This window comes from Colobus angolensis, unplaced genomic scaffold (assembly GCF_000951035.1).
Source record: "Colobus angolensis palliatus isolate OR3802 unplaced genomic scaffold, Cang.pa_1.0 Scaffold117, whole genome shotgun sequence".
NCBI lineage: Eukaryota > Metazoa > Chordata > Mammalia > Primates > Cercopithecidae > Colobus > Colobus angolensis.
In genome coordinates, this window is record NW_012112808.1 from 270816 (window position 1) to 294193 (window position 23378).

The 23378-nt window shown below is 42.9% G+C and overlaps 1 protein-coding gene across 2 annotated transcripts in view; it reads right to left on the minus strand.

Moving 5' to 3' along the window:
- Nucleotides 1–23378, minus strand: part of SEL1L2 (sel-1 suppressor of lin-12-like 2 (C. elegans)) — a 145275-nt gene that overhangs the window by 7280 nt on the left and 114617 nt on the right. The window contains exons 12-19 of one of the 2 annotated variants that reach the window (XM_011962574.1): nt 21281–21349; nt 19847–19924; nt 13992–14054; nt 13355–13442; nt 10553–10701; nt 9214–9379; nt 9032–9106; nt 3181–3353 (exon numbers count right to left, since the gene is read on the minus strand). In XM_011962574.1, the coding sequence (XP_011817964.1) occupies nt 3181–3353; nt 9032–9106; nt 9214–9379; nt 10553–10701; nt 13355–13442; nt 13992–14054; nt 19847–19924; nt 21281–21349 (861 nt within the window). The remainder of the gene's footprint in view (nt 1–3180; nt 3354–9031; nt 9107–9213; nt 9380–10552; nt 10702–13354; nt 13443–13991; nt 14055–19846; nt 19925–21280; nt 21350–23378) is intronic. The other variant, XM_011962567.1, reaches the window with a different exon arrangement.

Consider the following 23378-nt stretch of genomic DNA (forward strand, 5'->3'; position numbering starts at 1 on the left):
GATGGTCTCGATCTCCTGACCTCGTGATCCGCCCGTCTCGGCCTCCCAAAGTGCTGGGATTACAGGCTTGAGCCACCGCGCCCGGCCGTTTTTTGGGTATTTTTTTGAGAGGGAGTCTCGCTCTGTCACCCAGGCTGGATCTTAGCTCACTGCACCCTGTGCCTTCTGGGTTCAAGCTATTCTCGTGCCTCAGCCTCCCAAGTAGCTGGGATTATAGGCACATGCTACCTTGCCCAGCTAATTTTTGTATTTTTAGTAGAGACAAGGTTTCGCCATGTTAGCCTGGCTGGTCTCAAATTCCTGACCTCAAGTGATCTGCCCACCTCGGCCTCAGAATGTGCTGGGATTACAGGTGTGAGCCACCACGCCTGGCCCCTGAGAAACAGTTTCATAACAACGTGTGTGTGAATGCTTGTGTTTCTAAACTTACTTCAGGTCCTCTCCCAATTCCTCACCAGGCATTATTCAGTGTTCCCAGAACAATGATGCAGTCAGTCCTGGCCCACAGTTTAAGACAATGAGCTCACTGGCTGAGACGCTTCTCAGTGAAGCTACTAGGATAACTCACCTTCGTCATCCTAGCCCCAACTTCCTTTCTGAAAGATGGATGATAACAACAATGACCCATATTTTAATATTGATTTACCAAGAGATTATTTATATCTAACTTTCTTCCCCAGAGGTCTTAAATGTCTGCATGTTTATAAAGCAATATTCTATATCACCTTCTTTGATTCTCAAAGATACTGTGGTAGTGGTATTATACTTATCTTTCTCACTGGTTTGCATGAGGATTCACTAATAAAGAGGATTGCGAAGTGCCTTACTGAAGAAATGCTTAATTACTTGATGACTTAACTGCTGGGAAGGCGTATTCTCCTACTTTTTTTTCATTTGAACAAGCTTTGGGCTTTTAATTACCAGGATATTCATTTTAAGAATTAGAGAAGGTGATAGCGCCTTGTTTTAATTTGACTCTGAGATGGCAAGATACCTTTGGGTACTCAGTTACTGTTTTCCTAATTGCTAAACAAAAGAAACCAAATAAAAACAAAGAGCAATGGTCCCTCATTAGCTCAGCCTAAAGTTCTCATATCCAGGTGGGAGGTTACTAGTAGTCCCTGCTTTTTTTTTTTTTTTTTTTAAATGTGGAGACTTTCTGTAGGAAAATAAAATAGACTTCTGACTGAAAGAGACTGAACAAAATGAACTATCCATGATTTAACAAGAACCCTGGCAGAAAAGAATAGAAAACTGGCCAGAGAGAAACTTCAAAGTGTTTTCCTGAAGTATGAAACATATGTCTTAACAACTACTATTTGACATTGCGAAGGAAGTGCTTAGGAGAGAGATCAGTGGTGACTCCAAAGAGAAAAACCACAGCCTCTGACGGTCTGCCAGCCAGGCACTGGCTCGCAGTGTGCTCTCCCCAGCATTGCTGGCTCTGTGTCCTGAGAGGACACCCTGCTGGTCCCCAGGGACTCAGGCAAGATGGCCTCGCTTAGGTGCGAATACAGCTGTCAGGGCAACCAAGTCCTTTTTGAATAACTTGGTGGTGCTGGGGATAGGAAAGCTAACATGGATTTGACACATGGAGTGGGGTCACTTCATCCCTTCTATAGACAGTGCTTCTCCCATATTATGTTTTGCACTAGGAATGATGAGTAAAGAAAGGCTTTAATCTTATTGAAGCCTTAGCAGTTGCTCTAATTCCCTTTTGATCTAAATAACAGTCATTCTACACACTGTTTGACTACAAAGCCCTTTCACAAAAGCTTATTCATTTTATCCTTAAAGCCTGGGGTAGGGCAGGTATCTGTTTTACTGCGGTGGATAATGGGTGAGGGACCCAGGGATGGCTAAATAAAATCCTAAGAATCATCCAATTTAGCTATCCCATCCTGTCCCATTCTTACCCACATTTTACAAACATAGGAAGCTTACACCTGCTAGAAATGGGGGAAACAGACTGGATTTGGATTTGAAATTCCACTGCTTAGGGTGCCAAGGCTAATGAAAAATGATCAACCAAAAGGCAGGCTGCAGGGGAGGACAGGACGGCAGGGATCCATACCTCTGAATAAGAAGCCCTTCACTGTGCACCATTAGCAGTTCTCAAATAGGAAATTCCCTACCAATAATTCTCAATTACTAACACAACTGGAAGAAAGAAGAGAGCATAGGAAAGCTGGTAATTCCCACGTTATTTGGCTCTAGAAATGCAGCCAGGAATATAAACACTGAAAAGAAACGTGCTGGAGCACCAAGAATGACTCACTGCGAGGCCCACTCTTTCACCAAAAAACAGGGTCAGGCAGGGCTGGGTTCAAATTCTGGCTCCACCATTGATGACCTCCGCAAGGGGCTTGGCCAAATGACATAACCTCTCTGCATTGTGGCTTCCTGATGCATACACTGTGGATAGTTCTAGGGCTAATCTCATTGAGCGGTTGTGTGATGTAAATGACAGAAACACATAGCCCACTTAACCCAATGCCTGGCTATTGCTATCATTATTGATACTGAATACACCTTTCTCACTTTGTGAGACCCTGATGTCATCTTCTGCCTTAATTACACTCACTAAGAGATTTATCAATACCACCTTGTAGTGCTGGCTCTTTTTCTAAATGAATATGACTCATCACCTCAAGTCAAGTGTAGTCTTGGAGGACTGGAGATTCACTCTCTTGGGCCTTTCTAGAGTATCCAGCACTAGGTCATGTACACAGTAGATGCTTTGTAAGACTTTTCTGGATTAATACCACCTTGGTATCCAGCTGTGGTCTCTTTTCAGTTTCTCCTTGTTCCTGAGAGCTTGAGAACCAGTGGAAATTTTAATGGAAAAAAGGCCCAGAGGTGAAGGGAAATGGAGACAGGGCCTACTGGAAAAAACATGTGCTGGAAAAAGCAGGAACTTATTAATTGAATTGGCCTAGACTAGATCTCTTCTACTTACTAGTTATGTCTTTGGCATAAATGGAGAAAATAACTTCTATCTCATAGGGTTCATACTGGAGTAAGTAATATGTATTGGCACATGGGAGGGATTTGGCAGATGTTAAGTCCTTTCCTTCCTTCCTCCACATTGATGACATCAATGAAATTCAAAACATTTACACATTTTCTCTTCCCACACAGATGTCATTACTAGGTTTGAATTATTACCAACACAATTACCTTTGCGATGCCTAAGCCATGTTCATACATATAAGCCAGATTGAACATGGCTTGCGCGTTGTGGTATTTGTCGGCTGCAATGCTGTAGTGTGTGGCTGCTGTTTGATAGTCTTTCTTAGTCCCATAGCCATAGTAATGGTAATCTCCAGTTTTTACTCTAGCAAATGCATTGCCTGATAGAAATATTAGAAAAAGAAGAATCATAACTCAAATGATGTATGTATAGTTTTCAGGAATTCAGCCTAATAATCTTGTTTCAGTCCTTTAAAATATGTATGTATCTATAACCAAGTCTAAAAAAGAACCAAAAACACTCAGAACCCCAGAACTGGAATTAGATATACTTTATGCAATACAAATATAACAGTCAATGCTAACTGTCTTCATTATAGTGTAACATCCATGGTATAGTACAATTTTATTTTATTTTATTTTTTGAGATAGTTTCATCCTTGTCACCCAGGCTGGCAGGCTGGAGTGCAATGGCACATTCTGCAACCTCTGCTTCTCAGGTTCAAGCGATTCACCTGCCTCAGCCTCCCAAGTAGTTAGGATTACAGGCCCCCACCACCACGCCCAGCTAATTTTTTTGTATTTTTAGTAGAGATGGGGTTTCACCATGTTGGCCAGGTTGATCTTGAACTTCTGACCTCAGGTGATCCGCCCGCCTCAGCCTCCCAAAGTGCGGGGATTACAGGCATGAGCCACCGCACCTGGCCAAATGTTCTTAAATAACAAAAAATTACCAATTTTATCTTTTAATATTTTAAAGTAGGTTAACTCTTGGGAAGCTGGACCCCATCCCTCCCATTCTCAGATGTCACTCCTGAAGCTCTACTCTCCTGCGTCACCACTGTCACCTTCTTTCCCAGATCAATCCCATCCGCCATTCAGACACGCTCTAGCATCCTCTATGAACAAAAATAAACCCTGTCTTTATCCTGTGGTGTCTCCTTCTAGCTCATGCCCCATTTCTCTGTTTCCCTTTACACTGAACCTTTTCAAAAGTGTGTTCTATGCTCACTGTCTCCAAAGCTTCACCTCCCACGGACTCTTCAACCCACTCCAACCTGGCTTCTGCCCCATTGCCCGTGAAGCTGCTATTTTGAAGGTGGTAGATAGCCTTCATACAGCCAAATCCATTGCCACATCTCTGTCCTCATCTTACCCGACGTCCAAGCAGCACTGGAGTGATGGGCCCCATCTGCCCAAGCACTGTCCTGTCGGAGCATTGATGGCACTGCCTTCTCTTGGTTTCCCTTCTACCTCATGGGCTCTTTATTTCAAACTCTTGCCTGACTCCTCCTCTGCCCACTTCCTAAATGTGGAATGTCAAGGGCTTGCCCCAACTCCTTTTCTTTTTTCTCTTTCTTCTTTCCCCTCTTCTCTTCTCTCGCCTCTCCTCCCTGCCTCTCTCTAGCACTCTGCTTCATCTCAGCTCTTTCTCTGGGTGACCTCGTTTCGTTCCATTGACTGTCTTTATTAACTATTTCTAAATTTTTATCTACCATCTTTCTCTCCCCGAGGCCCAGGTGCTTATGATTGCCTTCTTGATGTCTGCACATGGATTTCAAACTTAAAATGCCCAATAGAGATTTCCTAGCACCCTACACACCTTCCTCCAAACGAAATAGTTTCTTCCCTGTCTCAGTACAGCGCCCCCATTGTTCAGGCCATAAGTCTAGGGGAATTATTCTGAGTTCTTTTTCCCTTGCTTCCATCAGCCAATTCATCAAGTCCTGTTGGTTGTGCCTCTGAAACGTGCTTAACTCTTGACATCTCCTCCACTGCCTATTCCAGCCTACAATACTACAATAGGCTTCAAATTCTTCTTTTATCTTCACTTTCCAACCCATTCTTCACACAACAGCCAGAGTGATCTTTTTTTTTTAATTTTTATTTATTTATTTTTGAGACAAGGCCTGGCTTTGTCACATAGGCTGTAGCTCAATGGCATGATCTCAGCTTACTGCAATCTCAGCCTCCCAAGCTCAAGCGATCCTCCTATCCCAGCCTCCCAAGTAACTAGGACTACAGGCATGCACCACCATACCCATATTCACCATATTGCTCTGGCTTGTCTCAAACTCCCGGGCTCAAGCAATCCTCCCAACTCAGCCTCCCAAAGTGCTGGGATTACAGGCGTGAGCCACCACACCCAGCCAGCATGATATATATATATGTGTAAAATATATGTATATGTTATATATAGTATATATGTAACAGTTTTATTGAGATACAATTCACATACCATCCAGTTTACCCATTTAAAGGGTACAACGAAATGGTTTTTCATATATTCACAGAGATGTGCAAGCATTACCACAATTTTAGAATAGTTCCATCACTCTGAAGAGAAACCTCATACTGTTTAGCTAGAGGATGATCTTTTTAAAATGTAAAATAAAGTTATGTTATTTGCTTGTGTAAAATCTTCCAATGACTTCACTTTGCCCTTGGAATAATAGTCAGAATCCTTATCACCTACAAGTCATGCCTCACCTGCCCTCTGCACAAGATCCCTGCATTTGATTCCTCAAGGCCCTCTACCTGGCAGGTCTGGAATTCTCTGACTCTTCCTGTGGCTGGCTTCTCTTCATTCTCAGAAGCGCCAATGCCACTTCTCTCCTAGAGGCCGTCTCCAATTACCTTGTCTAAAGTTCCCCTCAGCCCCCACCCCAGAAGTTATCTACGTCATCTCCATGTTTTATTTCTTTTATAGCATGTCACTGCTATCTGATTTGCTTACTAGTTTATTTTCTCTCTTCCGCATGAGGGCAGGCACTTCATGAGGACAAGCACCTTGAACTCTTAATCACTGATACAGTCCTAGAACCTGGAATGGTGCTTGATAAATGCATATGGAATGAATGGATGGACATGCAAGGAAACTTTTTAGATAATACTTTCCCCAGATATTAAGTACTTTAGAATATTACTTTCCAAAAAACACAAATATGTCAAGTAGAAAAAACTCATGTGACTTTTTAAGATCTATCAGTCTTTTGAAGTCCACTTAGGGATGATCCCTAAGGGTCCCCTTGGGGTCTGTGTTCCCATCCACCAGTGTTGATTGGAAAGATGAGGGAACATCTAGGATGGCCATCTCAGCTATGGCCAGCCCTTCTGGCATGGTCTTGGGCTTACTCAGAAAAAGAGGAAGTGCCCTGTGTGGGCTCAGGTCTAGCATTAAGTGATATAGGACTCCTTCCAGAATTTTCTCATTTGGCCTAATGTAGTGCCTAACATCCTTTGGAATTTATTCCTTTAGGTACTGAAATTCTAATCTTGTAGAATCTTCTGTTAAAATGTAGACACTTCAAAAAGATATAATACCGTGAACCATCTTTAAGTCTCTCTGAATACAGCTAACATTATAAAATTCTTTTTTATTTATTATATTATTATTATTATCATCGAGACATAATCTCATTCTGTTGCCCAGGCTTTAGTGCAGTGATGTGATCACAGCTCACCACAGCCGCAATCTCCAGGGCTCAAGAGATCCTCCTGCCTTAGCCCCTCGAGTAGCTGGAACTACAGGTGCACACCACCACACCCAACTAATTTTTTTTTTATCTTTTATTTTTTTGTAGAGATGATGTCTCACTATGTTGCCCAGCCTGTTCTTGAACTATTGGCCTCCAGCAGTTCTCCCAATTTGGTCCCCCAAAGTGCTGGGATTACAGGTGTGAACCAATGCACCTGGTCTATAAAATTCTTAGCTGACAAAGACATTAGTTATCCAGGCTTGCTTTCCAGATGCTTCCAAATGTACAGGTCAGTAACTGGGAGCAAGAACTTATAAGAATGATGCCCAGAAAAGAGGCCTGAGGGAGTCTGGAGAAGCAGGAGGTCCATGGAGCCCTAAAGAGAAACCTATTCCTTCTCTAATTTTGCCCAAAGCTGCCATCCTTTGACCGTAAGATTTCTCCTGGGCTATAACCACAAACAGATAGGACAATTCTGTGCATTTTCAAGTTGTGCAGGCAGTAAGCAGCATCCCTGAAGCCTCTAAGAATGGAAGGCAGTGAACAAGCTGGTTCTTGGGGGAATTCAGCTCCACCCTAATGAGGGGGCTGACTGGCAGCATGTGGCGATCTGGACAGGCTCCCGTGGGGATCAGCTGACAGTGGAGGGATTTCCACTTCGATTTCATGGTCACAGGGCAGTGACTGAATCCTGATGGTTCAGCGCCCTCTTCACATGAGTAACTGCTAAAAGGAGTACGGCCATTGACTAATTGGAAAATTTCATTATTAGATTTCCTAACCCCAAGTGAGCCACTTAGTAGCCATATCTTCAGGGACACTTATGCCTGACCTCTTTTAGGACACATGATTATTTTTAGCAGTCTGACTTTCTTATATTGAGAAATTCAGTTTAATATCAGTGTACCAGCTGGGCGCCAGTACAGGCTGACGCCTGTATTCCAAGCACTTTGGGAGGCCGAGGCAGGCAGATCACGAGGTCAAGAGATCAATACCATCCTGGTCAACATGGCGAAACCCCGTCTCTACTAAAAATACAAAAATTAGCTGGGCATGGTGGCGCATGCCTGTAGTCCCAGCTACTTGGGTGGCCAAGGCAGGAGAATAGCTTGAACCTGGGAGGTGGAGGGTGCAGTGAGTCGAGATCACGCCACTGCACCCCAGCCTAGAGACAGAGCAAGACTCCGTCTCAAAAGAAAAAAATATGTATGTATCAATGTACCCTTGTTTTCAATGTCTCTTTTCCTTGCTGCAATTTCCACACTATTTCCTGGCTTGGAATAAACCTGTATTTGTTGTAATTGAGCTGATTGGCCATGGCTGAGAGGTTGCAGGTATTGTTTCCCCACTCTAAATAAGGCCTTCATTGCATTTTATAAAACATACACTTTTTAAGGCGAATGTCTCACTAAAATTGCACTGATGGCTTGTTGATGTGCTACCGGTTCAGCTGGATGTGAGAAAGCACCACTGTGACTTCTTCCTCTGCTTCATATTAGTGTCAGCTGAGAATAATTTTTTATCCTATTCACTTCCTGTGAAAAGGGATGATTTGGCCTTAGCATAAGACAATTTTAAGAAACCTAATTGGAAGCAAAATTGCTCTCTTATTGCAAGAGAGTTTTCACATATCCAAATGCCAATGGTGACAGCTTTGCAGTATTTCTCTGCTTTTAATAATATAATTTTAGGGGAAAAATAGTAAGAGACATTGCGATGCAATGCAAATACCACCTGCCATTGCTTTTCCCACCACTGGTATCTTACATTCCTTATTCATGTGATGCCAGCAAGCGAGACATGGAAACTCGAGGAAAAGGGAGAGGATCCTGCCATGTATCTGTTTTGTTTTGGTTTGGTTTTTCATTCTTATGTGCTAATGATTGTAGCAAAGATCTAAAGTTTATGGTAGTCATCAATGTGGTATTTTAATAGAGAAATCACATGAGCCTTAGATAAATACATAACTAATTTTGCTTGTAAACTCATTGAGACATGGATCACATCTCTGATTAGTTCAGTCAAGATCTCAGCAATGAATGAATGAAGCCAGACCAAGAAACTGATTTCTTGAGTAAAACTGTATATTTCAAAGAACTGTTCTGGTGCCATGGAGACAGAGCCGTAGAAAAATTCCTATGGTTTGCTGAACCAAGGACCTTGATAATAATGGGGAAAATAAATTCCTGGAAATGATCTCTAACCAAAGACTGACCCTAACATCAGTATAGTTTGAAATGTCACCTACTTGATATTCTGCTCCTTGCTGCCTACGTGCACAAACACGCAGCTAAAGCAAACCTGATGAATAACAGAGGACAGGGACCGGGTATGTGCTTATTTTTATTTGGGTTCTATACCTTGAATGGCAGCTCGATTCCATAGTAGAAGCGCCATTGGATACATCTTTTCTTTTTCAAGAATGTTAGCCTTTTCTAAAAAAAGGAGACATTCCGTTAGGAAGGCTTAAAATGCCTCTGTAGTAAAGTCATATATGCATATGTATGATTGGGGGATTGCAGAGAATTTTAACTTATCTTACTAGATTCCAAAATGAATGCTGAATTGCTTTGAGCCACTTCATATCCCATTTCTGCAAGCAGTGCATACTGAACAAGAGAAGAATCTATATCACCATCCTTATAGGCAAAGTAAGCTGTCAGGAATTTCTCAGCCCAGTGGCCTAGTTCACAGACACCTTTATAAAGCTGTATAGGAAGATAAATCAAGCAGACTAGTTAGTTAATATGCTTCACCTCAGGCAAATGAGAAATGAAATCAGTCTTCAGCTCCTACGGGCTGGTCAGGGAGGGATTTTAGGTCTATATTTTGCAAATTATTTAGGGTAAAGAGTTAATACCTTTTATAGGCACAAAGATCAGAAGTGTTTGGGTTTGTTTTGTTTTTGTCTTGAGGGAAACTTCCTCAGCCTTATTTTAAATTTGTGTAATAAACTTTCCTGACTTGGAGGCTATATGGAAGAATAAGAATGTATCGCTTGTATGTGTGCGTGTGTGTGTGTGTGTGTGTGTGTGTGTGTGTGTTTTAAAGGGACTTTCTGAGCACTGCGGCTCTGCGAGGGCAAGTTATAAGGCCACAGCTGATGTGAAAAGGAGAGAATGAAGGGAAGACAGCGCCGGAGGGTGTAGGTGACATAACTGTGAGGGAGGTGTGCAGAGCCCTAGGGGACAAATGTCAACTTAGCTGAATAGCCCTTATGTAACCAAAAGAGGTTAGCCATACATAATTCATTAGGAAGTTGGCAAAGGAGCAAATCTAAAGATAGATCATTAGCTGGCAGCTTTTGAAATGAGCTTCAGAGGGGCCAGATTGCAACATAGAGTATTTATGCTGGTGCAGCAGACGTGTTTAATAAATCAATGAAGGACATTAAGGTCCTAAAAGCATTCTTTTGGAAAGCGCATCACTGGCTCAGACTGAAAGAATTCACGTTCTCAACTGTCATCCAAATCATCAAAAACCAAAGGATGCTGCTTTCTGGGAAGAAGTGGGCTACATTTTCTAGGCTAAATCTAGCCTTTCGTTTCCCAAGTAGCAACTCCCTATCCCACTAGAAGTGCCAAATTGCCCTGGTGATTTGATTGAATGCTGAAACAGAGCTCCTTAACTGCATATTGAGGTGAGCTCTGAACTTGATGAAAAGCCAAATGTCAGAGAGAGGAGAGATCTTTTCTCTGTCTCCCCCAACCTGAGTTACATCACTGCTTTTCCCCTCTGACAAATGTCAGTATTCACGTTGTCAACTGGAAGAAAAGAGGTAATATTTATAAAATCAAAGACACCAACAATTTAAGAACAGTATTACCTCCTCTGTGTCATATATGACAGGTGCTTTAAAAACAGCCTCATATTGTATTTACCTCCACAGCAGTTCTGCATGATCTTACTACTCCTGTTCCTGTTGCATACATCTCGGCCAGATAATAAATGGCGAGGGGCTGCCCACTCTGAGATGCCAAGTAAAAATATTTGAAGGCAAGTTTATAATCCTTCCATATTCCAGAGCCAGCTGAAAATTAAAATCGTTTTAAGCCATCCCTTATTGACTTTATTTTTTATATTATAATCACTGGATATAATAGTCATAGTGATGCCTGCTATTTAAGTACGATGGGAAAAGCCAACCAAGAGTCAAGCTACTTTAAATCCACTATTTGTGAAGGTGGGGGTGAACACTGAGTTTGGTTCTAAGTAAGAATATGGAAATTTATATTCTTGAGCCATTCTGAAAAAAAAATCGAGAAAGAAGGACTACTTAGTCTTGTGAAAGTATCTCCCCACTATGGCATAACTAAAGTTAATGCAAAGGAAACCAAGTGATGGTCTCTGAGGACCCGAAGCCCCACCATGATGCATCTCGCCATCTTTGTCATCCTTCCATATCAGGGCACCCATATAGCTTCTCCCAGCCACAACTGTGGCGTATGCAGCAGGTAAATCCCAGCTCCAAGAAGCCGAACTCTCACCAAACTCCTGCTTAGAGCAGGAATAGGCATTTGAAGCTAGATCAGAGAACCAGCAGACTCCCAGCAGCCAAAATTCTTGTCCTGGCTCTCTCATTAGTTCTTTTGTGAGTTAGGCACTTTATTTGCAAAAGTGAAGGCTTTCCTTAGATGGTCTTCATCTTCCAGCTCTAACACTGGAGCCTTTAGAAGCAGTACCATGTAGCGATTAAGAGCAAAAGCTCTGGAGGCAAATAGCTTGAGTTTGAATTCCAGCTCCACAACTGTGGATCTTGGGCAAGATGCCCAACCACAACATTGGCTTAGTTTGCTCATCTGTCCACTGTGGGATACCCCGTAGATGTGTTGAGAGGGTCAAATGAGTTAAAACATACAAAGACTTAATATACATTAGCCATGACTATTTTTCTTATTCTAGAAACTTGGGAAATCTGGTAGATCCCGAGCCAAGAACTTGGAATGAACTAAAAGAACAAGGCCATCTTAGGCAACCTCAACCCCCCAAGATAGTACAAAACAGGTGCTTCTGCTGGGCCACTGTGGAAAATGCCAGTGACCCCTTGACTGGATGTGACCTCCTTGATGATGCGGTCTGCTGCTGCCCTGGCTCTGCCTCTGACATGAAGGACTTGGTGGGGATACTCAGGTGTGTTCAGCTGTCCTGCTGTTTATCTTGGCCACTTCCTCTCTCACTCCCCACAGAGATTATTACAAACTTTCATGGCTTTCTGAGACCTCCTAGTCAACCACTCGACTTTTGTTCACAGAAGTCAACTTTGTACCTACTAGATCATTGAAGAAAACTTCACATCGTCTTTCCTCACTCGCCTCTCTCCCCATCCCATTCCCCCATATTTAGATTCGCATCATCCTTTCCACCCTCCCTCCAGTCTTTGAGGCTGAGCAATCCTGCGTATCTATCAAGGTTAAAGAGGCTTCCACTGCTCTGCGCCCAATCAGGTGCTAATACCACCAACGTTTTTCGGAGTCTCTTTCCATCAGTTATAATTATGCTCAGGTCTCTTGCCATCTTAAAAGTAACACCTTCTGGGTCCTTAGTCCCCCTGATGCTGAGTTCCTTCTCTCTCTTTCCCTTTAAGGTCACGCTGCTTGCAAGAATACTTTTATTTCTCAACTTCCTGATCTTAAATTCATGCCATTGTCATCCGGCTTCCACCCCAAGCAGTCCAATGACCTCACCCACATTTTCTGTATTGCCAAGTCTTATAGATATTTCATTCTTTCTTACTTGTTTTTTTTTTTTTTTCTTTTTTTGAGATGGAGTCTTGCTCTGTTGCCCATATTGGAGTGCAGTGGTGTGATCTTGGCTCACTGCAACCTCCACCTCTTGGGTTCAAGAGATTCTTCTGCCTCAGCCTCCTGAGTAGCTGGGACTACAGGCGCCCCTCACCACACCAGCCTAATTTTTGTATTTTTAGTAGAGACAGGGTTTCACCATATTGGCCAGGCTGGTCTCGAACTCCTGACCTCGTGATCCACCCGCCTTGGCCTCCCAAAGTGCTAGGATTACAAGGGTGAGCCACCATGCCTGGCCTCTTGTTTTTTAAACCATGCTTCTCACTGCGTTTCACAGGGGTGCTTATTCATTTACTCTTCCTTGAAAGTTCTTCCCTTGACTCCATTGAGATATATATATACATATTTTTTCCTGTATTCCGATATATATATATATATATATATTTTTTTTTCCCTATTCCGCTGAACTTGCCTTTCCATTCTTCTCAGTGATGTACTTCCCCTGCCTACCCTTCAATACAGAATGGAGGGTCACTAGTTATCTACCATGGTCCACTGCTCTTTCCTCTCACCCTCTTGCTCCTTTCCTTTTGCAGCTTCAACTACTCTTAACTAACAGCTGTGTGCTGATGCCTCTCCAACCTTCTCTGTAAGTTTGACCTTTCTTGTGAGTTTCATACTTGCTTCTGGGGATGTGCATGGGATATCGCTAGCACCTCCAACTTAACCTTGTCAAAGGTGAGCTTCCTGACTCTGCACCTCCTTGTCCCCTCTCCCAACTGGTGTACTTTTCTTTAGTCTTTTTCAAATTCTTATTTAATTTGTTGCCTAAATGTTCTGTCTAAACCACTCACACCAACCCTTTGATGTTTGTTATAAAAGGAGCAGTCTTAATAGTGCATATGTCATTCTAAATAAAGCAGCCGTATTTGTGGCACTTACAGTAGTACATGAAGCCTAACTGGAACTGTGCATCGGGCCACCCTTTCTCCGCAGCTTTCTGAAAGTATTTAAGTGCTTCGGCATAATTCTGCAGATAATTACACTCTATTACTCAAAGGCACAAGTAAAACTCCATGGAAACAATTGCCTTCCACTTTTTCAAAAGAGTATAGACAGTGCCCTATGTGATTTAGACTAATTAAAATAGTATCAGAAACAATATATATTTTATTTCATTATTATATTAGACTCTATTAGGAACTAATGTCTCATTTTCATCATAATTATGTCTTTTTCTACATTGACAGTACATTTTGTTAGATATTGGGGGAAGGTCACTTAAAAGACTAAGAAGATAAATTTCTCCATCAATAAAGTCCTCAGAGGAGAGATGATTTCTAAGGTTACTTAGAATCTATGATCCTAAGATATAATTAGAATTACTATTCTTGTCACAAGCTTGTTCTTCAGTGTCTCTTTGGCAGATATTTCACTGGATTATTTTATTCTCTATTATCTGATATAACGGTTTGGCAAACCAGATAATAGAGATGAATTCCTTTAAACTAATGAATGACCATGAATTTTACCCTGTAAATTGCTACAAATGAAAAGATAATAAAATAATTTAACTTACCACGGGAACTCCTTTTCCATAAAAGTAAAGAAGACCAAGCCCATGAAGGCCAATTGCATTGCCCTAGAAGAGTTTTAAAAAGCCAAGTAAAGTCCCAGAAGAATTCATGATAAGGAAAATTACTGCAAAATTATTCAAAATATTTGACATGCACCTAGTAAGAGATTAATCAAGGCAGTTGACCGGTTATTCTGACCCACTCTAGTTTCTCCTTTTATACTTTCATAAACCCTTCTGGCTAGAAAAGGGAAGAGGGAAACAAAAGTCAAATCTCCCCTCCATTCTTGTATTCAACACTTATTTAGGACTTGCTTTGTGTATGATTCCATAGTAGGCACTGGGCAGAGGTAGGAGGTGAAAGGCAAAAGATGAAGAAGCTATAATCCCTGCCTTGGAGAATTCACACACTAGTGGGCTCTGAGCCATATCAAAGGGGAGGGGCAGGTCAGACCTCTTAAGAGTTCTGTCAAATGTGGTAAGTCCTAAAGTTGAAATAGATTGAGGCCAGGTGTGGTGGCTCACGCCTGTAATCCCAGCACTTTGGGAGACTGAGATGAGGGGATCACCTGAGGTCAGGAGTTTGAGACCAGCCTGGCCAACATGGCGAAATCCCGTTTCCACTAAAAATGTAAAAATTAGCCGGTCGTGGTGGCAGATGCCTGTAATCCCAGCTACTTGGGAAGCTGAGGCAGGAGAATCCCTTGAACCTATGGGGCGGAGGTTGCAGTGAGTCGAGATTGCGCCACTTCACTCCAGCCTGGGCAAAAGAGCAAAACTCTGCCTGAAAAAAAAAAAAGAAAAAAAGGAAAAAAGAAGTAGATTGAGAGTGTTGCAGACACCTAGAAGAGGGACACTCTAGTGCCTGATTGAGACTAGGAACTGAAGAAGATCGAATTGTCAGGAGTGGGGGTGGTGACATTTGAGCTAGGTCTTAAAGGATGTGTAGGAGTTTTCCAGAAGGGAGAAGTCTATCCAGACACTTGTTACCTACTCAGGTCTAAGGAGGTTGACATAAATGGCCAAATCACATTTTAGAGACTCTGTGGATTTCAGTCCAGCCACTACAGATAGTAAAGCATTGTTGGTATATTTCTTTATTCAGATTTATTGCTTATAACATCCCTGATGTTTCCTTTTCCACTTGATGCTAAATTAATTGCCATTTATTTTCCGATTAATATTCTGAATACTCTAAGGAAGGGAGTATTTCACACATTTAGTATTCAGCACATGTTCAAATATATAGATATTTAGCATATCAATTTTGGATGAAGAGTGAACTTTGAAAGTGACTTTCTCAAGGAGAAAACTCTTTCTTTCCATCTCCTATCATGCATTTCACCCTCTAGTGACTACAGTAAGAAACTGTGATTGACCACCTGACTTTCTTCTTTTTTTTTTTTTTTTGAGACGGAGTCTCACTCTGTTGCCCAGGCTGGAGTGCAGTGAGGTGATCTTGGCTCACTGCAACCTGTGCCTCGGGGGTTCAAACTATTCTCCTGCCTCAGCCTCCTGAGTAACTGGGATTACAGGTGCGGGCCATCACGCCCAGCTAATTTTTTGTATTTTTAATAGAGACGGGGTTTCATCATGTTGGCCAGGTGGGTCTCAAACTCTTAGCCTCGAGTGATCTGCCCATCTCGGCCTCCCAAAGTGTTGGGGCTACAGGTGTGAGCCACCGCGCCCTGCTGACCAACTGACTTTCATTCAGCAGATCTGTAGGTATGTTTTACAGGTTTCTAGTATTTCTGCAGGAACGTATGTTCTAATAGAAAGCTCTCCAAATTTCTTCTTACCACCTATATTTAGTTATTGTAGATGCAGCCGGAGTAACCCTTAGTCACGCAGGAATAGCACATAAATAGAGAAGGCATATTTCAAAAATGGTTTCAAGACTCCAAATTTTGAGCCTATTGTATGAGAGGATCTGCTATTGTAAGAGTTCTTAAGGACAGTACATCCGTATTTAAAACAGATGGTATAATTTTGCTCTCTTCTTCCCTCTTCTCTCCTGGTCACATCTCTTGTGGTTCTGAGAGTCTTGGGTTGCTCTGCTCTGGAAGTAGTACGGCTCAGTGTGATGAATATGGCAAAGTCTAGTGAGTCTGTCTTCTTCTAATTAGCCTCGTTTAGATGTCATCTTGAATTGTAGTTCCTATAATCCCCATGCATCATGGGAGAGACCTGGTGGGAGGTAATTGAATCCTGGGGGGGGTTACCCCCATGCTGCTGTTCTTGTGATAGTGAGTAAATTCTCATGCAATCTGATGGCTTTATAAGGGGCTTTTCCCTCTTTTGCTTAGCACTTCTCCTTGCTGCTGCCATGTGAAGAAGTACGTGGTTGCTTTCCCTTCTGCCATGATTGTATGTTTTCCGAGGCCTCCCCAGCAATGCTGAAATGTGAGCCAATTAAACCTCTTTCCTTTATAAATTACCCAGTCTCAGGTAGGTCTTTATTAGCAATGTGAGAATGGACTAATACAGAAGGGAAGGAAACAGATGAAAGGAGGGAAGGAAGAAGGGAGAGAGAAAGGAGAAAGGTTAAAATAGCAGGGACAAATTACTTTCTCCTCTAAGGGAGTCCCTGGGACCCCAGGGGCTCAGTGAATTACCCATCACTGTTTAAGGCCCAGCATACGTATTTAGAACTTGTCAGGTGAGGAGTGGCCAGTTCAGATACCTGCAGGAACCATGCCAGGGATATAAGAAATAAAATATGCCGGGTGGTGGAGACAGTGGTGCAGATGGAGACACATAGAGTCCCTGCCCTGCGTGAAGGCCGCAGCAGCTCTCAGCTCCTCTGCTCCAGCTGAAAATAGCAGTCTTTTTTCATTAGCATTTGTTATTTTCTTTTCTTTTTCTTTTTTCTTTTCTTTTCTTTTCTTTTCTTTCTTTTTTTTTTTAAAGTCAGACTCTTGCACTGTCACCCATGCTGGAGTGCTGTGGAATGATCTCAACTCACTGCAACCTTTGCCTCCTGGGTTTAAGTGAGTTTCATGCCTCAGCCTCCCAAGTAGCTGGGATTACAGGCAATCGCCCCCATGCCCGGCTACTTCTGTACTTTCTGTAGACATAGGGTTTCACCATGTTGACCAGGCTGGTCTTGAACTCCTGACCTCAAGTGATCCACCAGCCTCAGCCTTCCAAAGTGCTGGGATTTAGAGGTGTCAGCCACCATGCCTGGCTAGCTTTTGCCATTTTCAAGAAAAGCTGGATGTTTAGATTTGGATGTCAAGTTTACTGATTTATTTATTTTATTTATTTATTTTTTGAGACAGAGTCTTGCTCTGTTGCCAGGCTGGAGTGCAGTGGCAGGATCTCAGCTCACTGCAACCTCTGCCTCCCAGGTTTAAGCGATTCTCCTGCCTCAGCCTCCCGAGTAGCTGGGACAACAGGCACATGCCACCACACCCAGCTAATTTTTGTATTTTTAGTAGAGACAGAGTTTCACCATGTTGGCCAGGATGGTCTCAATCTCTTGACCTGGTGATCCGCCCACCTCGGCCTCCCAAAGTGTTGGGATTACAGGAGTGAGCCACCATGCCCGGCCAGTTCACTGATTTTTAAAACACTTTCTGGCCCAGAAAAACCATATGTATAGCCAACCCCTCTAGTATACACCTGCTGTTTTAGGGTGTAATGCTGTTGCTTAGGTTAACTGACATGAAGTCAGGGAGCAAATAGGCCTTTCTTTGGCAAATATTTAATAAACCCCTGCTCTAGACCCCTTTATTTAATAACCCCTTGGCAGGACCTTTGCCCTCCTCTAGTTGAGGACACATGGCTTTTGGACAAGAAGGGAGAAGCAACAGGTAGGAACCAGTTAAATCCCAGCAGCAGGAGTGAATGCAGGGTAAGTTCAGAAGAGGAAAGAGATCATGTAAGCCAGTAAGGGCAGGGGCAGCTCTGTGGATGGAGGGAGGACTGGGCTGTGCTCTGGGGGATAAGTAGGACTTAGAATAAGAGACTCTGGGAAGGGGAGGCAGATGACAAAAGTGTGGAAATGGGGACGGGCCTGACGTGTTCAGGGGCGCAAGAAAGAACTGGAGGAATGTGGTCCAACATGGGCACAATGTCACATTCAGTCACTGTGCTTGTTTCTAAGTAAATAAGACAAAAGAAGTTGTAAATTCTGTAGCTCTGTGTCATGGTATTGATATCATTTAAAAACAAATTTACAAAGAAGTTTTAAAAAAGGTAGTAAGAGTGAGAAATCTCATAAATTGTCCAGGCACGGATCAAGAAGTATGTGGCCATCTCTACCCAATGCCATTTAGAATAATTACCTTAATTGTAAGTTCAGATTTCCTTTGTAAAGGAAAGCAGCTCGGGTTCAGCGCACCAGAGACCCAGATCACTGCTGGTTGGTTCCACAACCCTGAATAGCTTGGAAGCTGAGTTAATTTACACTCCCATCTCCCTGGCATTATTCTTATGGGCTGACAAATCAGGGTTATTTGCCAGATTATAAGAGATTTTCCTTGTTACTCCTTTTCAGTCTGCTTTTCCTGGTCATCCTAATCTAACGGTACTTCAGATAACTGCCTTGCTGAGCAACAATTTCATATAAATTACAAGAGAGAGAAGCCGGGTACTAGCCTTCTCAGTAATTTACACCACAATAGCAGCAGCTCCGAGGTGCTAGTCACTTATAAATAGTCTCCTAGAGCAGTGTGTGGGTTTTTAAAAACTGGGAACGGTTGAAATGATTCCTGATTTGAGCACAGCTTTACTGCCAGTGTTCCAGTATGCAACTGTAAGACAACAAAGTGCTTCCTACTGTGCAGGGATGGAAAGTTTACCAAGGCCATTCGCCAAGAGCAGGCCGATGGGTGTTGGGATGAGGCTATCTTTTATGCATGAAAGGGATTCAGAGGAGTCTACTAAGTCTTATCTGACAGATACCAGCCTCACGGAGCCCAGGAACAAAGGCAGAGACTTCAATACAGGAGGCACATTATACCATTTCGCTCGTCTCTCATACAGCTAATTCATTCTGTCTGGAATGTGCTCCGAAGTTCACTCTACCTTACTGGCCCCACACTGCAAAAGATAATAGCGCGCTTACTATGCATCAGGCACTGCTTTAAGTACTTCACAATATGAGGCACAGCCTCCTGAGCAGCTGGGACTACAGGTGTGTGCCAGCACGCTGGGCTAATTTTTGTACTTTTTGTAGAGATGGGGTTTCACCATGTTGCCCAGGCTGGTCTCAAACTCCTGAGCTCAAGCAATCTGCCTGTTTCAGCCTCCCAAAGTGTTGGGATTACAAGCGCAAGCCACTGTGCCTGGCAGGCAAATATTCTTAAAATCCCATTTTACAGATGGGGAAATTGAGGCACAGAGAGGCTAAGTAACTTGCTCATGTTCACACATCTAGTCAGTTTCAAGGCTGGCATTCAAGCCAGGAATTCTGTCTCCAGATCCCTATTCTCAGTCTCCTTGCCCTGGCCTCCTCCCTGACAAGCTCCCACCTTGGCCAGAGGGAGCTCTGGCCGACAGAGGGATTTTCCCTTCCTCTGTCCTCATTTCTTTTGTTTCCTGTTCCTAAGCTAGATGGCCTCATCTATTGCATAAGGGAGAGGGGAAAGCTGAACTTCTGTCTGGTTTCCTCCTGGCCTCTGCTAGGGCAGCACAAGCCTCTGCCATTTTTCATTTTCCAAGAAGACAAGTTGTAGCTTCCCTTACTGTCATTGCATACTCCCATCACCAATATTATACTTTTCCAGGACACAAAACTCCTTACTGGCCCATTATCTGGGCTTGGGACTTTGAGGTCCATTCTTTGGCACCAGTCTGCATGTAATAAAAGCAATTTGTGTGTATGTGTTTACAGCAGTGCATTAAGGACATACCTTACTGGCTGCCATGGAAAAGTACTTGAAGGCAGTAGCATTATTTTGCGGTGCAGCAGCATTCCCCTCTAAATACATCTAGGAAGAAAAATGAAAAGAGGATAGAAAAAAAATAATTTGAGGGTAATGCAAATATTTTAAAATGAAATAGATGTAAGAGTGGTACAACACATTGAAAGTAGTAAATGCCACTGAATTGTATACTTTAGAGTGGTCAATTTTGTGTTATTTACATATTTACATTTTACCTCGATTTAAAACAACAAGAAAAAGTAAGAGTACCATTTATTACAGATTCTGGAGTGACCCTGCCGAGGGCAAAGAAATGGACCCTGTTTGTGTTTTCTCTCTCTCTTTTGTTTTGCATCTACATTTACTGTGTGTTGCACTTAGGAAGCAGGACATTTGTCCCTATGGTTACTAATGCAAATCGGCTGCAGGGAGCCAAGGCGGCACACAGGGGAGTGAATAGTCTTTGAAGGAGAGAGAAGAGCATGCATTTCCAGAGGAACCCTCCACCAGGCTACTCTGCAGTCACAGGAGGCCTCCCATCAGAGGTGGCATAAGGATAGCTCTGGTCAGTCTGGAGCTGATTCACACTCCAGCAGCAGAGGAGAGAAGGGCCTGATTGGGCCCAGACCTGTACCCGTCTCCAGCACTCAACCAACCTGGATCTCCTCTTACATACTGGGGAGTGGGGTGGTCATAGGCTCATAGCTACGCTCAGAGGAGGAGCCCTGGGCCAGGTGCACTTTCTTATTTTATTTTTTATTTTTGGAGACGGAGTCTCTCTCTGTTGCCCATGCTGGAGAGCAGTGGCGTGATCTCGGCTCACTGCACCCTCTGCCTACTGGGTTCAACCGATTCTCCTGCCTCAGCCTCCCAAGTAGCTGGGATTACAGGCACCCGCCACCACGCCCAGCTAATTTTTGTAGTTTTAGTAGAGACGGGGTTTCACCATGTTGGCCAGGCTGGTCTTGAACTTCTGACCTCAAGCAATCCACCGGCCTCTGCCTCCCAAAGTGCTGGGATTACAGGCGGGAGCCACCGCGCCTGGCCCAGGTGCACTTTTAAGGTTGCTTTTGGTGCCCCAGATAAAGGCTGCTGTTATATGAGGCTTCTTCCCAAACCGTCACCTCAAGAATACCACCCTCAGGTTGCAGCCAAACGCCCCATTCAGCTGCTTCCGTCAGAGAGGCCTGCTGTGCTGTCCCTCTACAATGGGTTCAATGAGCTGGTATCATTCATTTGTTAGGTTTTTATTTTTTAATAAAATAAAAATAAAGAGGATCTTGCCGTGTTGCCCAGGCTGGTCGCCTGTGCTCAAGTGATCTTCCCACCTTGACTTCCCAAGTAGCTGGGACAACAGGCACACGCTGCTAATTTCTTAGGTTTTTAATAAATGAAAACTATGAATCAAGATGAAGCATGTACCTTTCCTATAAATGCCATGGCATTTGCACTCCCGGCCTTTGCTGCCTTTAAGAAGTAGCGTAATGCTTTCTGGAGAGAAAAGGAACAGTGTTATTGCTAGTCACAAAATAAATCCTTCAAAATAGCTTTTTGAGCCACACTTTATTTAATTCAATATGCATTCGAAAAATATCTATGGTTCTTGCCACTGAGCTTAAAAAAAAATTTGTGAAATGCTCATTTTGTTCAAGGCACTATTCCGACCAAGTGCTTTTTCAACCATAACCTGAGGAGTGGGAGAGTGTCTCCATCTCTTTCTTTCATATCATTTTATAACATGAGGACTTGCTTCTTACATTTGGAAAGCCACGACAGGAATGTAGCTTTGTAGGGAGAGATGAATCCCAGCTGTGAAGCTAAATAGTCCATTATTTTGAAAAGCAGGCTTCTCTGTTGACACTGTGTACTTAATAAGAGGTTTTACTATGGTTGGCAGAATTGGATACACAGTATCCTAATGTTTATAGGCATAGTAAGACCAGACACAATTGCCCGGCTGCTGAGATTAGGTCTTTATGCAGAAGTGAGCTTTAAGACAATTCCTTCTGACTCAAATTGAAGGAGGCCAGTGAAGCCTCTGATTTTTGTCTAGGTCATTACATTAAATGAAGCACTCTGTCTAGAACACGTAAGGGCTGACGTTGTCCCTTGCTGCCACACTCCCTAGGCCTCATCTTGACCTTCTGGAAAGCCCCTTCTCGGAAACCATATAGAGCAATGAAAGAAATCAGCCTCAAGAAAGTGATATGAAACTGCTCTTTTAGTTTGTTTGTTTTTGAGACGGAGTCTCACTCTGTCACCCAGGCTGGAGTGCAGTGGCACAATCTCGGCTCACTGCACCCTCCATCTTCTGGGTTCAAGTGATTCTCCTGCCTCAGCCTCCCGAGTAGCTGGGATTACAGGCGACCCCCACAATGCCCAGCTGTGAAGCCATTCTTTAAAGTGTCTTGTTAGGATACGACCCTTCTGCTTTTTAAAAAGTCTTGATCAGGTTGATGTGCAAAGATGTTCCTTCTCAAAGAGAAGAGAATGTTTAAGGAAGAACTGCTGGTAGTTATTTGACATGGAAGTTTGCTGTAGGAATGTTGCTAACTTCTTTGTGGACATAAGTACAAATGCTGCCACTGCTGAACCTCATGGCATCATGCATCCATTCATCCATCCAGCTCTCCCAGTCTTCATTTACCCTTTCAAACACTTGATTGAAGCCTGCTATATATAGGATAGTATGTTACGTATTATAGGTGATTCATAGATAAACAGAAACATGATTCCTACATTTGCTCCCTAACAATGTTCCTGAGAAAGAGAATACATATAAATAGCAGTAAGATAGTAGGTAATAGGTGGTATAAAATAAACTCCATAAGGAATTAGAAGGAGATAGAATAAAAGACATTGTATCCAGTTCTCCAATAAGTGTTTTGTAAACTTTTTCTTACCTAATCTTCACAATAGCACCGTCAGGAGTGTGTTATTAATATCTGATCTTATTACCAACATGTCAGAGTTGTGCAGTTAGTACTGGAGATCAATAAGCAGCTCACCACTCTGTCTCCACGGTATACAGGGGAGGGCTAAAATGATCGAGGCCTCATGAAAGATAGTGAGAAGTCACCAGTACAGAGGCTAGGGGAAGAACCTGAGCAAAGGAATGGGGATGGGAGTGGCCAAGTTGTGTTCAGAAAATAGTAACTACTTCAGCGTGGCTGAAATACAACATCCGAAAGTGAAGACTTACAAAAATACGATGAGACCATTACTATAAACAGTCTTGAATACCAGGCTAAGGATTTTATTATTTTTTTTTAATTAAAAAAATTTTTTTGAGACAGTCTTGCCGTGTCACCCAGGCTGGAGTGCAGTGGTGTGATCTCAGCTCACTGCAACCTCCACCTCCTGGGTTCAAGCAATTCTCCTGCCTCAGCTTCCTGAGTAGCTGGGACTACAGATGTGTGACCACCACAACTGGCTCATTTATGTATTTTTAGTAGAGGTGGAGTTTTGCCATATTTGCCAGGCTGATCTTGAACTCTTGACCTCAGGTGATCCTCCTGTT